At 39.3% G+C, this 19,638-nt stretch overlaps 2 protein-coding genes across 2 annotated transcripts in view; one reads left to right on the top strand and one right to left on the bottom strand.

Annotated features, from left to right (window-relative positions):
• Positions 1-9,843, bottom strand: part of SPATA6L (spermatogenesis associated 6 like) — a 77,727-nt gene extending 67,884 nt beyond the window's left edge. Inside the window, exons 1-2 of the mRNA XM_069090788.1 lie at positions 9,603-9,843; positions 2,361-2,498 (exon numbers count right to left, since the gene is read on the bottom strand). Of these exons, the coding sequence (XP_068946889.1) occupies positions 2,361-2,498; positions 9,603-9,641 (177 nt within the window). The 5' untranslated portion in view covers positions 9,642-9,843. The remainder of the gene's footprint in view (positions 1-2,360; positions 2,499-9,602) is intronic.
• PLPP6 (phospholipid phosphatase 6) lies at positions 5,020-8,499 on the top strand. Its single transcript, XM_069090789.1, has one exon. The coding sequence runs from the start codon at positions 5,112-5,114 to the stop codon at positions 6,015-6,017; it is 906 nt and encodes a 301-aa protein (XP_068946890.1). The 5' UTR covers positions 5,020-5,111; the 3' UTR covers positions 6,018-8,499.
• Positions 9,844-19,638: the final 9,795 nt, after the last annotated feature.

Here is a 19,638-nt window from a genome sequence, read left to right as displayed (position 1 = left end):
TTTTGCTTCTGTTGTAAACATAAGTAATTTCTTAGTTTAAGTTATAGTCATAGAATCTCTAGGCTGAGGTTCTTTTAGTCAGGAATGTCATGAATACTCTTTGCAAGTGTCTATATATTTGTAGGGCCCTGGAAATCTAATCCTCTTTCAGAAACTAGAGTTTACTTCTGATTATTTCAATAGAAAAGCAATCATCTACCCAACAGAGGGAGGAAAATAAATAGAAGCATATCTTTTGATTGTGGGGTAGGTAAACAAAAAATTATTATGGGAAATAAAATAATAGTAATAGATAATATTTATGTAGCGCTTTAAGTTTTATAAACTACTTTAAACACATTATTTTCTAAACCTCACAACAACTCTGAGATACATAGTTCAAGGGATGTCATCCCCATTTTACAGGTAAGGAAACTGAGGCTCTGGGAATAAAGTAATTGTCCAAGGTCACATGGCCAGTAAAAAGTAAAGACAGAACTTGAACCCTGTTCCCTGTTCTCTCTCTTTCTCTCTTTTTTTTTTATAAAATCATTCTTTTTTTAGGGGGTTGAGGGCAGGAGGCAACCTGGGTTAAGTGACTTGCCCAGGGTCACACGGCAAGTAAGTGTCTGAGACTGGATTTGAAATCAGGTCCTCCTGACTCCAGGGCTGGTACTCTATCCATTGTGCCACTAGCTGCCCCCCCCCCTTTTTTTAATGTAACCATTCTTTTTTTCCCCGTCCAAATCCAGTGCTCAACAGATAGAGAAAGAATGATCAAAATAAGAGATGAAATAAAAACATACTAAAATATATATAAAAATAAGAAAAAAGGCAGAAAGGAAGCACAAATTAACTATAAAAAGACTAAGAGAAATACAACCTTTAAAAATTTTTTAAATTAAACAAAGGACAAAAAGTAATAAACAAAATGAAATATATACAAATACAGAGTCTAAGACAGGGTATAGAAACCAGCAGCCCCACAACCCAACAGAATGGAGTTCAGGAATTGTTCCCCCATAGGAGGTCTTTGGTCATGGAGCTGCTTTGACATAATGTATTGATTTGAACTTCAGTACTTTCCAAAGACATTTATAATTTCCAGTCCACTTAAATTTGATGCTCCTTGCACAAAACAAGTCCTTCCCCCAGGATTTTGGGTCCCACACAGACTACATTTGCCCTTTCATTCTGTTTGTTTCTAGCCATTTCTTCAATTTACCAAAATCACTGTGAAAATATCAAATATAATGGCCAGTTCTCCTGTGGATAATCATTTTTTTTTTGCCTCTGAGCAAAAAAGCTTCATTGATTATCACTTTCTGTGATATTTCAGTGGGTATTCATTTAAGAAATATAGGCCCTTTCCCCCTCCAAAAAAGTATATTGTATGAGACAAAATTAAAGACTTTGGCAAAGCCATAGTTCAGTATGTCTTCAAATCCATTAAAACTAATTGCAGGAGACTATGCATTCTTTTGCTATTACACCAGAAGGTTTATTCTGTGAAATAATGTTTCAATATCTCAGCTGTTAGTGATTTCAGTATTCTTTCTATGGAAGCAGATCACAACCCTTTAGCAATTACTATGGCCACAAAGCTATCACCTGATAACCAGTTGCCCTTCCAAGGAGAGCCTCTCTGGATTGGTCCTGGTGCATGGAGGCTCAAGTTTCAAACTATTCAAACCAGAGTGCACTTAAGACTGGTCTTTGAGAATGCTGGGTCACCTCCACACCAAGAAGAACCACTGGAGTAGAACTTTATTAGAAGAGTCTGCCAACTGCTATTAGGAATCAGTAGGTTATTACTTAGAGTTCAGAAATACATTATGTAAAATATTCACAGTCCAGGCTCTCAATTTTCAGCAGGATATCTGATAACTGATTTGTTGATATCCTTACCCCTACCACCCTATAAAAATTTTTCTAGGTTTAAAAAAAGGTCATTTAAGGATAATTGCTTTTATAAATTCATTTAATTGCTTGTGATACTTCAATGTGCAATCAGAAAAACAAAGCATGTTCTAGTCAGAAAATGTAATAGAAGTTTCAGAAACAGAAAATAGTAACTTGTGGCAATAACTGAATGAGATTACTTTGTATGCAAAACCAGCCCCTCTACTCCTCCCCCAACCATGGGATAGTAACTATTTTTTAAAATGTATAATATTTTATTTTCCCCCAATTACATGTTAAACATTTTTTAACATTAAAAAAAAATTTTGAGTTCCAAATTCTATCTTCCCCTTCCCCCTCCCTGAAACAGTAAGCAAATCAATATAGGTTTTACATGTACAATCAAAAGAATTAATTTAAGTGAAATGTGACCCATTAGGATATCTCAAAGTGATGCCAAGCTGAGAAAAAAGTTTTACCTTGTCAAATCTCATATCCTCATAAATCATAAGGGGGAACAAAGCAGGAAAGCATTTTGTCTCCCTATATTGATCAAGGATGCAGACACTGAGTACAAGTTCTTTCTTCTCTGGAAGAAACACACCTGGGCAGGTGATCTTAAAAGGAAAGAAAACAATCATAAAGATCAAAGAACCTCCTCTTTCTCTTGCCAGAAATTCACTTGCCAGAGAGAAAATTCATTTTTCTTAATATCTTTCTCAAAAAGGACTACCAAATGGTCAAAGAATATAAATAGAAAGTTTACATAAGAGGAAAAACAAATTGTTATTGTATTGAGAACTAGAAGGAAGTTTAGAAATTATTTCTCTGGTGAGGGGGGTGTCTAGGGGTCTTCTAAAGTTCTTCCAGTTCTAAATCTATGATCCCATGCTCTAGTTTGACCCCCTCCTTTTACAGATGAAGAAAAGGATGCTAAAATAAGTAATTTTCCTAGTGTGCTAAGGTAAGAATATCACATCAGAGTAAGGATTCAGATCAAAATCTTTTGACTTCAAAACCAGTGTTCTTCCCTTTATACCTATTGACACATAAATATTCACTTGAAAAAGTTGTCAATTTTAATAATAATTAACACATTCAATTCAACCAATATATACTAAGTATCTGTTTGTGAGGCTCAGTTCTGAGTGCTAGACAGAAATCAAAATAGTTCCTGCCCCCCAAAGGATCTTAACTTCTTTGAATACTCAAAGAAATGCAAATAAAATCTATATCAAACCCATTAAAATGGAAAAACAAAACAAAGTAAAACTTAAGATGATAAAACTAAGTCATGGAAAACTGGAAATATACAATGCTGATGGAATTGCAATATGATACAAGTTTTTTTTTTTTACAATCTATGAGCACAGGCAAATATCATTTTAAAATTACACTATGCTCGTTACTCGATATATTTAGAAATTATTATTTGTAGAACATATATATAGAAAAAATATATTTAGAAATATATCCTGAGAAGATCATCAAAAAGAGGAGGGGGGAGGGAGAAGAGTGATTGGTTTAAAGCCATCTATGTCAGCATTGTATATTTTGAGGGGGAAAAAGTAAAAAGCATATAAAAGTTCAATAGTTGAGGAATGGCTCCCTAAATTATAATATAATGATGCTATGGAATACTATCATATAATTAAGATTATTAAATATGTAGAAAATGAAGAAATATGGAAACATATATTAGAATAGTTCTAAGAAAAGAAAGTCTAACCAGAAGAACAGAGTACACACTAACAATGACTATTATGTCAGGAGCTATGGTTTCACAGTAAAGGAAAATCCCCATGAAGGAACTTCCTTCACCAAAAGTAGGCAGATCACCAACTGTTCTACTCTTGTAGAGTTGTCTAAGACACTGAGACAGATTAAGTGACTTGCCCATCCATGCTCACACAGCTAGTTTGGCTCAGAAGTGAGACTTGACCCCAAGTCATCCTGCCTGAGGCCATATCTCTATCTACTGTGATGGATTTGCCTCTCCATTAAAACTACAGAAAAGGAAAAACGCAGACAAAAGTAATGAAAGATAAACAGATAAAAGGAACTTTAAAGGGAGACTCAAGGGGAGTAACTGATAAGTTGGTATAGGCATTTTGTTTTGGAGGGGTGTTTTTTTACTTTTTTTGGAGGGGTGTTTTTTTACTTTTTTTGGAGGGCAATGGGGTTAAGTGACTTGCCCAAGGTCACACAGCTAGGAAGTGTTAAGTGTCTGAGGCCGGATTGAACTCAGGTCCTACTGACTTCATGGTGGGTGCTCTGTTCACTGTGCCACCTAGCTGCCCCCTGTATAGGCATTTTATAAACGTAAATTTATTGTAGTTGAGTCCTGTCCACTCTCTTAACCTCATTTGGGGTTTTCTTAGCACGGTAACTTGAATGGTTTGCCATTTCCTTCTCAGGATCATTTTACAGATGAGGAAATTGAGGCAAACCGGGTTAGGTGACTTGCCCAGGGTCACACAGCTAAGTATTTCAGTTTGGATTTGAAGGCAGGAAGATGAGTCTTCTTGACTCCAGGCCTGGAACTCTATCCACTGTACCACCTACCTGCCCACATAAGTGTAAATACATTTATTCAAATGTAAATAGTTGAATTCATTCTTTGTTTAACCAACAGGGCTTCCCCTTAACGAAGGCTAGGAAAGACGATTTGGATGTTTGGACAACTTAATTACTTGCTTTTGTTGGTATTTAAACCTGTTTATACTATATGTGTATATGTGTGTATGTACACATGTATACACACATACATACGTACATACATTTTGTTTTCTTTTTCAGAACTAGCCTATCTTCCTAGCAGGGGCAGCTAGGCGGCGCACTGGACAGAGCGCTGGCCATGGAGTCAACAAGACCTGAGTTCAAATTCATTTTCAGACTTACTAGCTGTGTGACCCTGGGCAAGGCACTTAATCCCGTTTGCTCATCTGTAAAAAGAGCTCATGAAAGAAATAGCAAACCATCTAGGCTCTTTGCCAAGAAAACCCCGAACGGGGCCAGGGCTGAAACGGCTGCATCTTGCTAACTGCATCTTCACCTCCATCGTCCCTTCCAGCTCCTTCCCCCTCTCCTCCCTCGCTCCGCCTCACCCCGCCCCTCCCGCCCCACAGCCCCTCCTACACGGAAGCGGAAGAGATCTAAGGCTCCGGCACGCCGCCGCCGGGGTCACCGTCTTGGGTCTGCGGCCCAGGTCGCGGTCACCCGCTGCAGCCATGTCCAGCCCTCGTAGAAGCGCCGACGGCCGCCCAGCAGGCTCGGGGGCGGGCGCCAGCGGCGGTGGCAGCCACCCCGGCAGTCCCGCTCACGGGAGCCACGGCGCCGGCAGCGGCAGCGGAGGCAGGTTCGAGTTCCAGTCTCTGCTGAGCAGCCGCAGCCCCGGCGCCGAGCCGAGCGCTGCGCGGCTCCGGGCCTCCGAGAGCCCGGTGCACCGTCGCGGTTCCTTCCCCTTGGCCCCGGCGGCCGCACCGCAACCGCCCCCGCCCCTTCTGCCGGAGGAGGACTGCATGAAACTGAACCCTTCCTTCGTCGGCATTGCTCTGCGTTCCTTGCTGGCCATTGACTTGTGGATGTCCAAGAGGCTGGGCGTGTGCGCCGGGGAGAAGTCATCCTGGGGCAGCGCCAGGCCCCTCATGAAGCTGCTCGAGATCTCGGGCCACGGCGTCCTGTGGCTGGCGGGCACCGCTTACTGTCTCTACCAGAGTGACAGCTGGGCGGGCAGAGAGGTCCTAGTCAACCTACTCTTCGCTCTGCTCTTGGACTTGGTCTTGGTGGCTCTGCTCAAAGGGCTCGTTAGGCGGCGAAGACCCTCTCACAACCAAATGGACATGTTTATAACGTTCTCGGTGGACAAGTATTCCTTCCCTTCTGGCCATGCCACTAGGGCCGCTCTGGTGTCTCGGTTCATCTTGCATCACCTGGTGTTGGCCATTCCGCTGAGGGTGTTGATAGTGCTGTGGGCCTTCATCTTGGGCCTCTCCAGGGTCATGCTGGGAAGGCACAATGTCACAGACGTAGCTTTTGGATTTTTCTTCGGTTACATACAGTACAGTATAGTGGACTACTTTTGGCTGTCTCCCTTCAATGTCCCTGCTGTTTTTGCTCTGTGGAGTCACCAGTAAATAATATGATTGTATGGACCAGAAGACCTGAAGGCTTCCAGAATAAAAAGGACCAAAGATACACCAGCACCTATCTTGCTTAGCTCTTGTAGACATTTTGGATTTCTTTTGGAATTTTGAGTCCAAATGACTCAATGTCTGAATGGAAAGATGTAACCCCTGCCATCTTGCTAGTTGGAGCATGTGCCAGCCATAAAGTGAACACAGCCATATTAGGTAAAAAAAAAATTATATAGGGGAGAATTAGATATATATATATAGATCTTCATTAACAACACTGTCAGCAGAACAATAGCAGAGGAACCAAGCAGTTTCTCTTGCTGTTGAGGAATAATTTTTTCTTGAAAGTTTACATCAATGAATAATTCCACATATCACCCATACATGACATTTCTTTTTAAAAGGGAAAGAGGGGGAAAGAAGGGTTAACTAGAAACATATTTTGCATAATTAACATCCATTAAGGTGAACAACTCGGTAGTTTGCTGTGTTGTCCCATAGTAGATTTCAAACATGATTTTAAAAATATAAATTCTGCTACTTTTATCTCTGAAAGTCTGGTGCTACAGGTATATAGGTTCTTAAATTTTTAATTTATTCACTTTTAAGAACCCACACATGTTTTTTGGTTGGTTTGGGGTTTTGGGGTTTTTTTTTGTATTCTTCCCCCACCCCATTAAAAAAGATGGATATTAATTTTTTCCATTCCTATGTAATATTACTTGTTAGCATATGAACGAAAACCCAAAGGCTGAGAAACACTCCAAAAATAGGATATACATTAATACTTCAAGGACCTGCTATTTTAGCAGAGTGAGTGCACCTTCCACCAATGCAGACTGCAAGCCCTCCATGCCTTACTACATGGTTTCATGACTTGCTGTGGATGAAAAAAATTCATCACCTCGTGTCTAATCTTATAGTTATAAACTTCTCCAACTTAGCCAGAAGGGTACTTGGACCAAAGATGTCACCAGTCCTGTATGTGAAGCCGTTCTATTGTGGTGGGATCTATCTTGCAGAGCTTGCATTTTTTTGACATAGCCTTCAAGAACTCAAGGTTCCATCCACACCATGGTGAAGGACCAGAAGACTTAAGTGGAGGAGCACACAATATAAATAGAAAAGAAAAAAAAAAAAAGCCTGAGAGGTGTCAATTAGAAAGGTGGGACTGGGGCTATCTTTCATTTCTATGGCAGTTTTGCTGGATATTTATGGTGACTTGAATAGGTCAGATTCCCCCAAACTGTGATAGAAAGCAGTAAAAATAAATCTCTTTCAAAAGAGCTCATTAAAAAGTCACTTGTTGGGAAAGATCAATTAGAAAGTTGCTTATGAGAAAACATTTTATCTAGTAGAGGGCAACTGTGAGGAGGACCATATATTACATGGACCATTGATTGTAGTAAAAGATGTGCTTTATTGCCTATCATTTCTACTCAGTAATGGATAAATCTCTGCTGAAGGGTGGGAACGGGACCAATCTTTAAAGGTGACAATGCAATCTTTCCCATGTACAACAAAAAGGGCCTGTGTATTTTCTAATTTCTTATGTTGTATCTGATTGATGTTTTTTCCTGTAATGATTTTAAAGGTGATGGAAGTTAAAACAATCAGATTCTCAAACATCAGCATTCATCACTGTGAACTTGCTGTTGTACCAGGCACAATATATAATTACTGAATTTTTTTCATGTTGACTTGTTTCATTCAAAGAATTTCATCCAGGGTGCCTCCACAAATCATATTACCAAAGACCACCTAATCCAAAATGCTTATCATTCTTCAATCAGGGGAGGGAGAAGGAAGGCTGGTTAAATTATTTAAATGATGTCATAACCACAAAGAACCCTTAAGTTAGACAAGGAGTCAATTATAAAATTCAATATAAGAATGTTATCAGCCTTCATAAATAGAAAATACTGTGGATGATAGTACCATTTTGCAGAGATGTATTGTATATCTGGAATCAGCTATGGCAAATAGAGCTGATTCTAGCTGGGTAGAAGAGTAAAATTTTGAATGGTAGATGGTACTTAGAAATTGGAACTACTCCTTGGGGGTCAATGGAATCATTTTCATTTCACTTTAACCCAACACTGACTACCTCTCCACTTTCAGAGTCAACACAGTGAACTGTCCTCAATCTGTGAAGTTCTAAATTATTTTGTTCTGTTTTACTTTTAAAGCCAGATGTTTAAAGTTATGAGACTTCTATTCATAGCCCCCAAATTAACTCCTAAGGGCTTTAAGGCAGGGTAATTTTATTGAATGTTTATACCACTGAGATTCACTTAATTAAATGGCACCTAACTTTACTGATTCTTACAGTACAGGCCTATTTTCTTCCTGATTGGGATTTGGTAGAGAACAATGCAAATGTAATAAGTAGTACTTTAGAGTGGACATAAATGGCATCATCTTTTGTAAAGGAAGGAATTCAATTTCAGAATCACAATAAAACCTAGCCAGTACTGTTCAACTTTGATACTATGCACTTTTTATTTAGTTGAGAGCTCCTTATAAAATGAGTGTCTTCATTCTCTGATTATTTTGAAATCTCAGCTGATGCAATATGTGTGTGTGTGTTCCTCTGAACCTATAAGCTAACAGCAAACTGGGCCAGATCTCCTTCCTACAACTCCCTCAGAAAGGTAAAGAATGCTGTATATCCCGGCTCTTTCACATACTCCCTGTGTGACCATTAACAAATCATTATTTAAGTTTTTTGTAAAATGAGAGAGTTGGGCTAGATCTTTATCGTCCCTTCAAGTCCTACATCTAAGAACCCAGAGCCCACAATCGCCAATTCTGCTGTGTGGCCAGTGTCTGTGGGGACTACATTTTCCAGTCCTGCATTCCTCTAAGTCTCTGCCCTTAGGGATGACCACGTTAGCTTGAAATTAGAACTCTCCATTAGCCTGCCACTAAAAGAGGGGACATACCAACTCTAAAGTCGTTTAAATCTAACACTCTGAGAGTTAAAGTCCAAGATTGGAGAGAGGAGTCAAGGGGTGACCAGAGAGAAAAAGCCCAGCAACTGTTTGGAGCATTCAGTGCAAAGCCTTGTAAATACTTGTTGATTGATTTTCATGGGCCAAAGCAAGCCAGAGTTGCCCTAGAGGGAACTAGGTCAGAAAAAAAATCAGCTGGTCCATATTGCAATGGCAATTTTTCACTTGGTGATTATGCTAATTATACATGCCTTCTACTGTTTATATTAGGACTAAAAGAATACAAACACTACCCAAACTGAGTCTAGGATCATTTTAAATGGATGAGCAAAAGGGATCGGGGGTAGCAGGCACAGGGGAAACAAGGGGTCTCCGAAGAATGGGACAGAGAAGGAGCACAAACCAAGCGAGAAGGGTGCTAGAGAAGAGCGTGAAAAGGTTCCGATATCAATGAAGAACTAACTGTACGAGGGATAAACTTGGAAAGAGGCATTTGTTAAGTCTTGAGAGAACTCTGGTGAGGGTGAGAATCAGGAATCTGGCTAAAAACTAAGAGAAAATCAACCGGAGTTAAGAAGAATGGGGGCGAGAGCCTAAGGTGTGGACTTAGGGGTTGTGAGCAGAACCTTACCGCTCGAATGTGCAGCTCCACTACCACTTCCAGGGGCATCTTTCCCAGCTGGGGCGGGAAGGATTGGAAAGGGACCCTGCTACGCTGGGCAGAGGAGCGGGGTTTCTTCCCCTGCCCTCCCGCCCGACCCCTCTCTGGTGGTGAGCGCTGGAGTTCTACTGACGCTGTTTCCCACAGGGAAAAAGCGTCTCGTTGCCACGGAAACTGAAGCTTCCAAACTTCCACCACTGGAACGCAGGAGGTCGGAGACGCCACGTGCTTGCGCATGCCCTTTGGCTCGCGCTACTCACGGAAAGACGTGGATGGGGTTAGGCTCCGGAGTAAGTGCTTCCAACTTGCATAAGGATGCAGGAGGCACGCTTAAAGCCCTCAGTTCCTCTCCCGCAGTTTGGTCTTTGTGTCCCTTCCGCACCACTTCTTCGCTACTGTCCTCTTTTTAGGACCAATATAACAATCCTGGCCCTATTATAAAAAAAGGGTGAGGATCACAAGATTTAGAGCGAAATAGATTTTTGAAAGAGATATAATGCGATTTTATATGTGGGGAAACGGAGGCCCAGGACAGGGAAGTGATCTCTTCGAACTGACACTGGTAGTAGTGAGGGTTAATACCGTAGTAGTAGCCGTAGCTGTAACGACTAACATAGCTGCTTAATTAATACTCACAACGATGCCTTGAATGAGGGAGGCACCATACGTTTTACTATCTCCACATGTAAGGTCTGAGGCTCAGAGAGGTTAAATTCCCATAGTCTCAGAACTAATGTTAGAAGTGGTATTGGTATTTGCCTGAACTTCAAAAGAGAGAGGTGGTATAGAATCTACAGGTATAGAATTAGGCATACATTTGCAGACGGCCAATGAGTTTTTGGTTTTGTTTTTTTTTTAAGCAATTGGGGTTAAGTAACTTGCTCAAGGTTACACAGCCAGTTATTTTGTGTGGGTGCCAAGTATCTGAGGCCAGAACTGATCCCAGGTCTCCAGACGCCAGGGCCTGCACTCTTACTTCGCCACCAGGCCCCGGGGTTTTGATTAATTTAATTATTACAAGGAGGGTTGGAGGCAGGGAGTCATTGGGAAGTGACAGAGCTGGAGTGGGGGCTGGGGGGAGAAAGAGAAGCATCAATTAAAAAAACTTTAAAATATTTATAATAGGTTTGTTTGTTTTTTTGTGGTGGCAAAGAATTGGAAACAGAGGGGATACCCATCATTTGGGGAGTGTCTGAACAAGTAGTAAATGAATGTGCTGGAATACTGTTGTAAGAAATCATGAAGGAGATAGTTTCAGTATAACCTGGGAAGACCTCTATGAACTGATGCAAAATGAAGTGAGCATCATCAGAACAATCTACACAATAGCATCAATATTGTAAAGATAATCAACTTTGAAGGAATTAATAACTCTAATCAACATGACATCCCACCACAGTCCCACCAAGGACTCATGACGAAACATGGTCTCTGCCTCCAGAGAGAGAAATGATGGCATCAGAGTAACAACTGGAGCATACTTTTTCTTAAAAAAAAAAAAATAGAATATACCTAATGCAGAAAATTGTTTTGTATGACTACACATATTTGTAACAGGTTTTGGTTTTCTTGCTTTCTTATTGGATGGGGGAGGAAGAAAAGAAGAATTTGGTACTGAAGAAAAAAATAAAAGTCTCTGCTTTAAAAAATAAAAAATAAATTTTAAAAAGAAGGCCCAGATCTTCATAATTCCACATCCTTTCTGTGTTCTGTCAGCTGAGACCCTGACTGAAGCCTAGATCTTCTGTGAATTCCTTAAGCACAAGGACTGTTTTTTGTCTTTCTTTATATTCCCTGACTTAACATGTTTGTTGACTTAACTGACTGGCTCCAGATCCAGTGTTCTTTTTTTTTTTTTAAGCAATCAGGGTTAAGTAACTTGCTCAAGGTTACACAGCCAGTTATTTATGGGTGTGGTACTGAGTATCTGAGCCCAGATTTGATCCCCGGGTCATCCTGACACAGCTGGTACTAGCTGAGCCACCTGGCCGCCCCTAAGCAATTGGGGTTAAGTAACTTGCTCAAGGTTACACAGCCAGGTGTTTCTGGGTGGGTGCTAAGTGTTCGAGCCCAGGATTCCATCCCCAGGTTATCCCAACACTGGAGCCGGTGTTCTTACTCCCTGTGCTACCTGGCTGCCCGATCCAGTGTTCTTTTACTGCTGTTCCAAGAGACAAAGAAAGATTATTTATTTGAATGATACAAATAATACTGGAGTGATTGCAAACGTGGTTAAATATTAGGCATATAAGTTATACACAAAAGCATTAAAAGTACTTCCTAATCTTTTATTTCTCCAAGGCATTTTAGGGAGAGCCTGCTAGATTAGCTTTCACAGTCCAAAGCAAACAAAATTACCTTGCAAGATTTCTCTTTATCTCACAGTAGTTAATATATTCTCCATTTCCAAAGTTATACTTTTAAAACAGGCAGTGCTGAGATTCCAGGCCCAAGAAGAATAAGCTTAGGTTCTAGTTTTTTTTAAAGGTAGGTAAATACCATTTTTCCATTCACTGCAGTTGATGAGTATAGCAAGAGAGGGCTCGGAAAGTCTGGCAGAACAGCAAGTAATAGCACCTGGAAAGGGTCAATGATACTAAAATAAATTCCAAAATGTTATGAGTATTTGGATTGGAAACATGAATAATCATAAATGCTGTTAATAATCATCCATTTGGAAGGTCATTGGGAATGTGAGAAAGAACTTGGAACCAATGATGTTTACAGAAGTAAGGTACATCATAGATCATCTAGCCCAGCCATCTCATTTTACAAAAAAGGAAATTGAGGCCTAAAAAAGTAAAATTATTTGGTTGTGGTCATCCTACACTACCTACCAACTGAGCCAGGGTTAGAAGCTAGACCTGACTCTCAGGCCATTGCTCTGGACTCTACATAGCTATCTTCCTGATAGTGACTATTTGTCAGATAAGAGTGTAAGAGGAAGGGTCCCTGGATTCATGAAAATGACTTAAGGGTGGTCCCACAGTGGGGAGAAGCAAATAGAAGTAAGATTAGTGAGGAGGATCTTTTGTTCCAAAGATGTCATGATATTCTTTCCATCTGCTTATCCATGCATATGTATTGTAGATCTTAAGGACAGCTATAGCATCAAATCCCATGAGTGTGCCAGCAGTCAGTGCATTTTTAAGCTACTAAACAGTTAAAAAGAAACCTTCTACCAATACAGATCAGCTACTAAAAAGCTTAAAACTACACTAAGATTGTTGGGACACCCTATTACTTGCTGAAAATGCAGGCTGCAGAGACATGACCAAAAGCAGGCATTAATCAGCACCAGAGGGCGGTTACTAATGAGCACTGATTCTAAAGGTAGCCCCAAACCTTTGTAAAACAGAGGAGATTCTATGTCCAGAGGAGGAGATGAAATACATGACCAAAGACTAAAGGGAAGGAGAGCTAGACAAAGCTCAAAACAACTAAGACATTGGGGAGGAGGAGGGTAAGGGGAGGGGAGGAAGAGGCACAGATGCAGAATCTTGACAGATGCACTGCTTACAATGCAGACATGACAAAAATTATTGCTGCACCAGGGGCTGTTTGGAGATAGGTTTAAGCCATATTGCAGAAGCCAATTCAGCCTTGGGAAAAGGCAACCCAGCATTCTCAAGCTAATTTCACAGAATACAGAGAAGCCAAATACTTGAGGTAACCCGGGTGATAGTCCTAAATTTCCATGTCCTGACCTCTCACCCACAACAATGTAAACGAAGTACAGAACCACTATGGTTATAATGAAGTTTGGGGACAATGTCGTTATTCAATCCAGTTCACTGGTAGATATGTGGCTACTTTATATACATTATATCGTTTGATCCTTATACTAACCCTTTGAGATAGATACTGTTATTATCATAACCATTTAACAGTGGAGAAAACAGGGCCCAAGTAACTTGCCCAGGGTCAAGAGAGTAAGTGTTTGAGGTAGGATTTGCTACAGGTACAGTGCCCTATCCATTATAATATGGGAGAGAAGGGTTATTAGAGAGTGGTAAAGGGTTGGACTTGGAGACAAGAATATTCAAATTCTTCCTAAGACATTTAACTAGCTCTGTGATCCTGGACAAGTCACCAACCTTCCTGGGCCATATTTGTTTAGTTTTGTTTTATATCTTTGCTTCTCAGTTTTTGCCAATGCAGCATAGTACCTTGGAAAGTATCTAGACCAGTATCCCAGAAGTGCAGAACTGAACAGAAATTCGGAAAGTATCTAGTCCAAACTCACACTGAAAAAGAAGCATATCCAATATGTGGTCATTTTTTTTCTTACTTTTGTTGCTATTTGTCTTTAGTTCTTGAAGACAATCGTGACATCAAGAAAGTGATGCCATGACTTGCAAGTGAATTGGATTTAAGTGAGGGAGGGCTATGTAGTCACAATCTCACTTTCTCCTCCAGAGCCATCTAGGTCCAGTGGCAAGATATAGATCAGAATGACTGGAGATGATCCCTGTTGTCATCTAGCTTTCTATGGAAGACCTTCAGTGAGAAGAAGCCTACTACCTCCTGCAGTACCTTCTATTCTAAAAGCTATCCTTTTGGAAAGCTATAATTATTACAAAGTTTTTCATTACATTAAGCCCATATTTGCTGCTGAGCCATCACTAGTCATCTTGACTTATGTCTTGCCATAGGACTCTGATAACTCTGGAGGAGAGAATAAGGCTGATGATTTTTTGCAGCTCTGACTCACTTAAATCCAATTCGCTGGAAAGTCAGGATATCACTCTTGTGATGTCATTGGTCTTCTTTTAGAATAAAGGATGAACAACAACAACAACACTTTGCCTCTTTGCAATTTCTATCCTCAGTTATGTCTGGGTTCCTGAAATTATTGCTTAAGGTCTCATAATGTTTTTTTTTATTCCATTCTATTTTAATATGAATAATACCACATGATTTTGTTTTCAACATTCACTAGCATTAGCATAACTAGAACTTCCTTCTCACCACCATCACCACCACTACCACCTCCACCATCATTATTTGAGATAAGTTAATTCCCTTTTGTGTGACTTGAACTGATTTTCTTTAGTGTAGTCCTTGGTTCAAAGCTTCAATGATAATTACAAAGTAATTCTAGTGTTCCTAAAATATTTTCCATGACAATTAATTGTAGCATCAAGAAAAAGAATGGAACAAAGTTGGATACTGAAGTTTAGCAAATGATTGGATATGTCAAAGAGCTCATTGGATTGTGCCCAGATGCTTTTTTTTGATCCAATTTCAATGTATCTGTTTCCTCATCTGTAAATTTAAAAAGTTATACTAAATTATCTTCAAGATCCCTGCCAGCTCTAAATTCTCTGATTCCAGAAAGTAGATTACATCAAAGTTTGTATGAAATTCTTGTGTTAAAATATGGCTATGCAAAATCATATCTCATATATATGTGTGTATAAATACATATACATGTGTATGTGTGTATATAAACATACATGTATGTATATACATATATGTACATCATACATACACACACATACTTAGAGCAACCCAGTTTCTACCCATTGTGAAATGAAAAATCTAAAAAGGGGATTCTTAGCAGATTCCCCATGAAAGCTCCAAAGAAAAGCCTTGAATATGCAAAAGTAGTTACAGACTATCTGCAAAGTCCAAGAAGAGGTGAAAAGACAAACTGCTGTGTTACATAGTACCTTACCAGTCATTCAAAGATAGAAGGGAAAGAGAAGCCTACTGTTACAAAAAATAGCAGACTTTTACTGCTCTTCCTAGACTATACTGAAAAGGAGAAGTAATCTGAATATTTATTAAGCAAGACCAACTTCTCAAGTGTCCTTAATAAGTATTAGGACATTCCCAAGATAGGAATTAAGTTTCAAGTGAATGCTTTTTGTTGTTGGTTGTTCAACCTTTTCAGTCATGTCTGACTCTTTGTGGCCTCATTTGGGGTTTCCTTGGCAAAGATACTGGAGTAGTTCTCCATTTCCTTCTCCAGATCATTTTACAGATGAGAACACTGAGGCAAACAGGGCTTAGTGACTTGCCCAAGGTCACAAAGCTAGTGACTCAGGCTGGACTAGAATTCAGGTCTTCCTGACTCCAGGCACCACCCTCTATCCACTGGGTCACCTAACTGCCCCCTGAATACTTTTTAGCTGGCTCCAAACTAGTCTGAACTCACAAATTGGAAATATTTTATAGTTCTTTATTCATACAACTCTCACAAGACTGTCTCATATGACACTTTTTACTATATCCTTTGAGTCACTGGCAGATCAAGGATCTGTGCTTACATGCTAAACTTATATAACACATGAGTGTACTGGATACCCTTCTGGATTTATAAAATACTATTCCAAATTTGAATGCTTCACTTTCTCTCATTTTCAACTCATTTGTCACCATAATCTTGGCTACTGAATTTCCAAACTAAATTCATCATCAATATGATGAACTCCCTGATCATAGTGTTTTCAAGTCGAAGCTTCCATGCCAATAAGCACAGGGATGGGACCCAGTAGTGGCTACTGCACTTTTAGCAAGACAGAAAGATCCAGTCCAAAATAAATGAATAAATTAAAAACAAAAAAATAAATCAATTTGCTAGAAAAAAGAATTCCTTTGCTCTTCCAATTATGGTATAAACCCATATACATGTGGCAAGTTAATTATGCTCTACCTTACTGGATTATTATGAAAATGCTTTGTAAACTATAAAGTGCTCTGTAAAGGTCAGCTATTATTACTCTGACATGTAATATAGTAACCAAAGTCCCTATCTTCATAAAGACACGAAGGTCACCCTGAAGACCAGTTCAGGAAGACTCAGGCATATGCACACACATAACTTATGTATATCTAACTTATATAAATGTAAATGTATGCTTAATTTAATTTTTATATATTTATGTGTATAATTTCTACATAGGTGTTTATTGAGTGCCTACTATATGTGTCAGGCACTGAGGGAAGCCCTAGGGATACATAGAAAGGCAAAAGACAGTCTCTTCCCCCAAATAGATCACAATCCAATGGGGGCAACAAGAAGCAAACAAATATGTACAAACCAGTCGTGAGCAGAATAAATAGGAAATAAACAGAGGGAAAGCATTAGAATTAAAAGGAATTGAGAAACACTTTCTGTAGAAGGTGAACTTTTAAACTGTTTTCTTTCTTTCTTTTTTTTTTTGCTTTTTTTTTTGGAGGGGGGAGAAGGCAGGGCAATTGGGGTTAAGTGACTTGCCCAAGGTCACACAGCTAGTAAGTATTAAGTGTCTGAGGCTGGATTTGAACTCAGGTCCTCCTGACTCCAGGGCCAGTGCTCTATTCACTGCACCACCTAGCCACCCCAGAAGGTGAACTTTTAGTTGAAACTTTGAAGGAAGCCAGTGAGCTGATATTAGGAAGGAGAGCATTCCAAAAATGAGGTACTTAGAGAAAAATACCAGGAACTGAGAGGTTACCTTTTTCATGGAACAAGGAAACCAGTGACATTAGATTGAAGAGTAGGTTGTGGTATATAAAGTGTAAGAAAACTGGAAAAGGGGGAAAGGACCTATCAACAGGTGAGGAACCTGAGATTTCCAGGCCACGTGTGACGCTCTAGGTCCTCAAGTACAGCCCTCTCCACCCCTGGCTAGGTTATGAATGGTCTTGAACACCAGAGGATTTTGTATTTGATCCTAGAAGTAATGATGAATCACTGGAGGTTTTTCAAAATGGGGATGACATAGTCAGACTTGTGCTTTAGGAAAATTACCTTAGTGGCTGAATGAAGGATGGACTAGAGGAAAGAGACTTGAGACCTGAAGACCAACCAGCAGGCTTTTATAATAATGCCAGGCTCCAGGAGATGAAGACTTTCACTAGGGTGGTAACAGTATCAGAGAAGAGAAGGGGGGTATAGTCAAGAAATGTTGCAAAGGTGAAATTGATGAGTCTTGGCAACACAGTGGATATGAACAAGCTGACTACAGTGTGATTTTTTAAATTACAATTCTTGAAGGTGATCTAACAAAGTTATAGAGAACTGCAGTCAGTGTCAATGGAAGGAGTACTTACACTGATAAAATCACAGGACCTCAAAATATTGAAGAAGATAGAAAGACAGACAGACAGATATGTTCAGTGGTGCAGGCAACATAGCTAAAGTATGCCTCAGAGATCTATGGAATTTGCTTTTGACAGACTGTTTTTGCTCCCAAAACTGTTTATAAGAAATTAATTGAACATAGGAAAGTAGAAGAAACCATGTTTTTTCATAACTCATAATTAAATACCATGGCTTCTTAAATACATGCCAGTGGTGAGACGGCTAGGTGGTGCAGTGAATAGAGCACCAGCCCTGGAGTGAGGAGGACCTGAGTTTGAACCAGAACACTTAACACACACACACACACAAAAAAAAATAACTGGCCATGTGACCTTGGGCAAGTCACTTAACCACAATTGCCCTACCTTCCCCCCTCCAAAAAGAAAAAGAAAAAAAAGTCAGTGGAGATTGAGAACATGACTATTTGGCTTCAATTTTGGGCAGAATTAGATAATTATAGTGCCACTAAGGAAATTATTGGTGAATTCTTACATTCTCCTCACTGCTTTCCTCACAAAATGTACTTTTTATTTCTTACCATCTCCTTTCTTCTTCTACCATTTTCTTACTCTCCCATTCAGTTTATTTTAAATAATTTTTATTGGTATCTTTTTTTTTACATCATCTTTATTTCTGAATACGTCCCTCCCTTCACTGATATTTAGCAACCAATCCGTTCCCATGTGACAGGCTGAAAAAAGTAGGGGCAAGGAGCAGTTCAGCAAAACTAACCAACATATATATACATATATATATACATATATATATATATATATTTCCATCTGATAATATATGCAACATTCCACACCCACATTGCTCCATCTCTGCAAAGTGAGGAAAGTGCATTCACTCAAATTTTCTCCAAACTCAGTCTTGGTTATTACAATTTGCAACTTTCAGTTTATTTTCTTTAATCTTTACAGTTTTATTTTTGTAGTTGTATAGCATCTTCCCAGTTCTACTTACTTTACTCTAAATCATTTCATTATCTTCCCCTGTATCTCTGGATTCATTAGGCTCATTATTCCTTAAAGCACAGTGAAAGCTGATTAAATTTACTTCAGAAAATTTGCCTAGCCATCCTCCAATTGATGAGTATATACATTATTTCCATTTCTTTGCTGCCACAAAATGTGTTGTTAAAAATATTTTGGCATATGTAACTTTTCTTTTTGCCTTTGACTTCCTAGGGGTAAATGACTATCAATGAGATCTATGGGTCAAAGGTATAAATCATTTTCTTAGCATAACTACAAATTGCTTTCCAAAATCATGGAACCAATTCAGAGCTACACCAATCCTGTTACTGTGCCTCTCTTTTCAAAGCTCCTCCAATATTAACTATTTCCATCTTTTGTCATCTTTGACACCTGAGGAATTTTAATTTGCATTTTTCTTATTACTAGTGATCTGGAGTAATCTTTCATACGGTTGTGAATAATTTACAATTCTTTTGAAAATGATTTGTTCAGAGTCTTTGAAAAGTCATTGGGGAATAGCTCTTGATTTTATGTGATGATATCTTTAAAATCTTGGTTCTAATTCTAAAGAGATATTTGTTTTTCCATTAAATTGTAAGTTTCTTGAAGACAGACTCTTTTGCCTCTTTTTCACGGTATCTTGCACATACTATGCATTTAATAAACATTTATTGAATTGAATTTGTTGCAGACTCTTTTCCCCCCCGAAATCAACAACTTATTTTATTATCCAATTCGCTCACTTTCTTCCTTTTATTAACTCTCTTCTTAAGCCTGACTCCCTGAAGTACTCCTGTTCCCCCAGTTGGTGGCACTCAAGGCCTAGGAAGTCACTAACCCCTACATCAGAAAAGTTGCTCCTTTTGTGCAACTTTTTAGAGTGATACAGCAGTTCCTTGAGAACCTTCTGTGTTTCGCTTTACTAGCTCTGCTTCCCAAGGTTACTATGAGT

Source organism: Petaurus breviceps, unplaced genomic scaffold (genome assembly GCF_028583685.1).
Source record: "Petaurus breviceps papuanus isolate PSGF00001 unplaced genomic scaffold, PetGlider_PUasm1.0 187, whole genome shotgun sequence".
Taxonomy (NCBI): domain Eukaryota; kingdom Metazoa; phylum Chordata; class Mammalia; order Diprotodontia; family Petauridae; genus Petaurus; species Petaurus breviceps.
This window is presented reverse-complemented; position numbering and strand designations above follow the sequence as displayed.

What these genes read in the sequence shown, in the direction of transcription:
- PLPP6 (XM_069090789.1), top strand. Translation starts at nt 5,112, where the DNA reads ATGTCCAGCCCTCGTAGAAGCGCCGACGGCCGCCCAGCAGGCTCGGGG.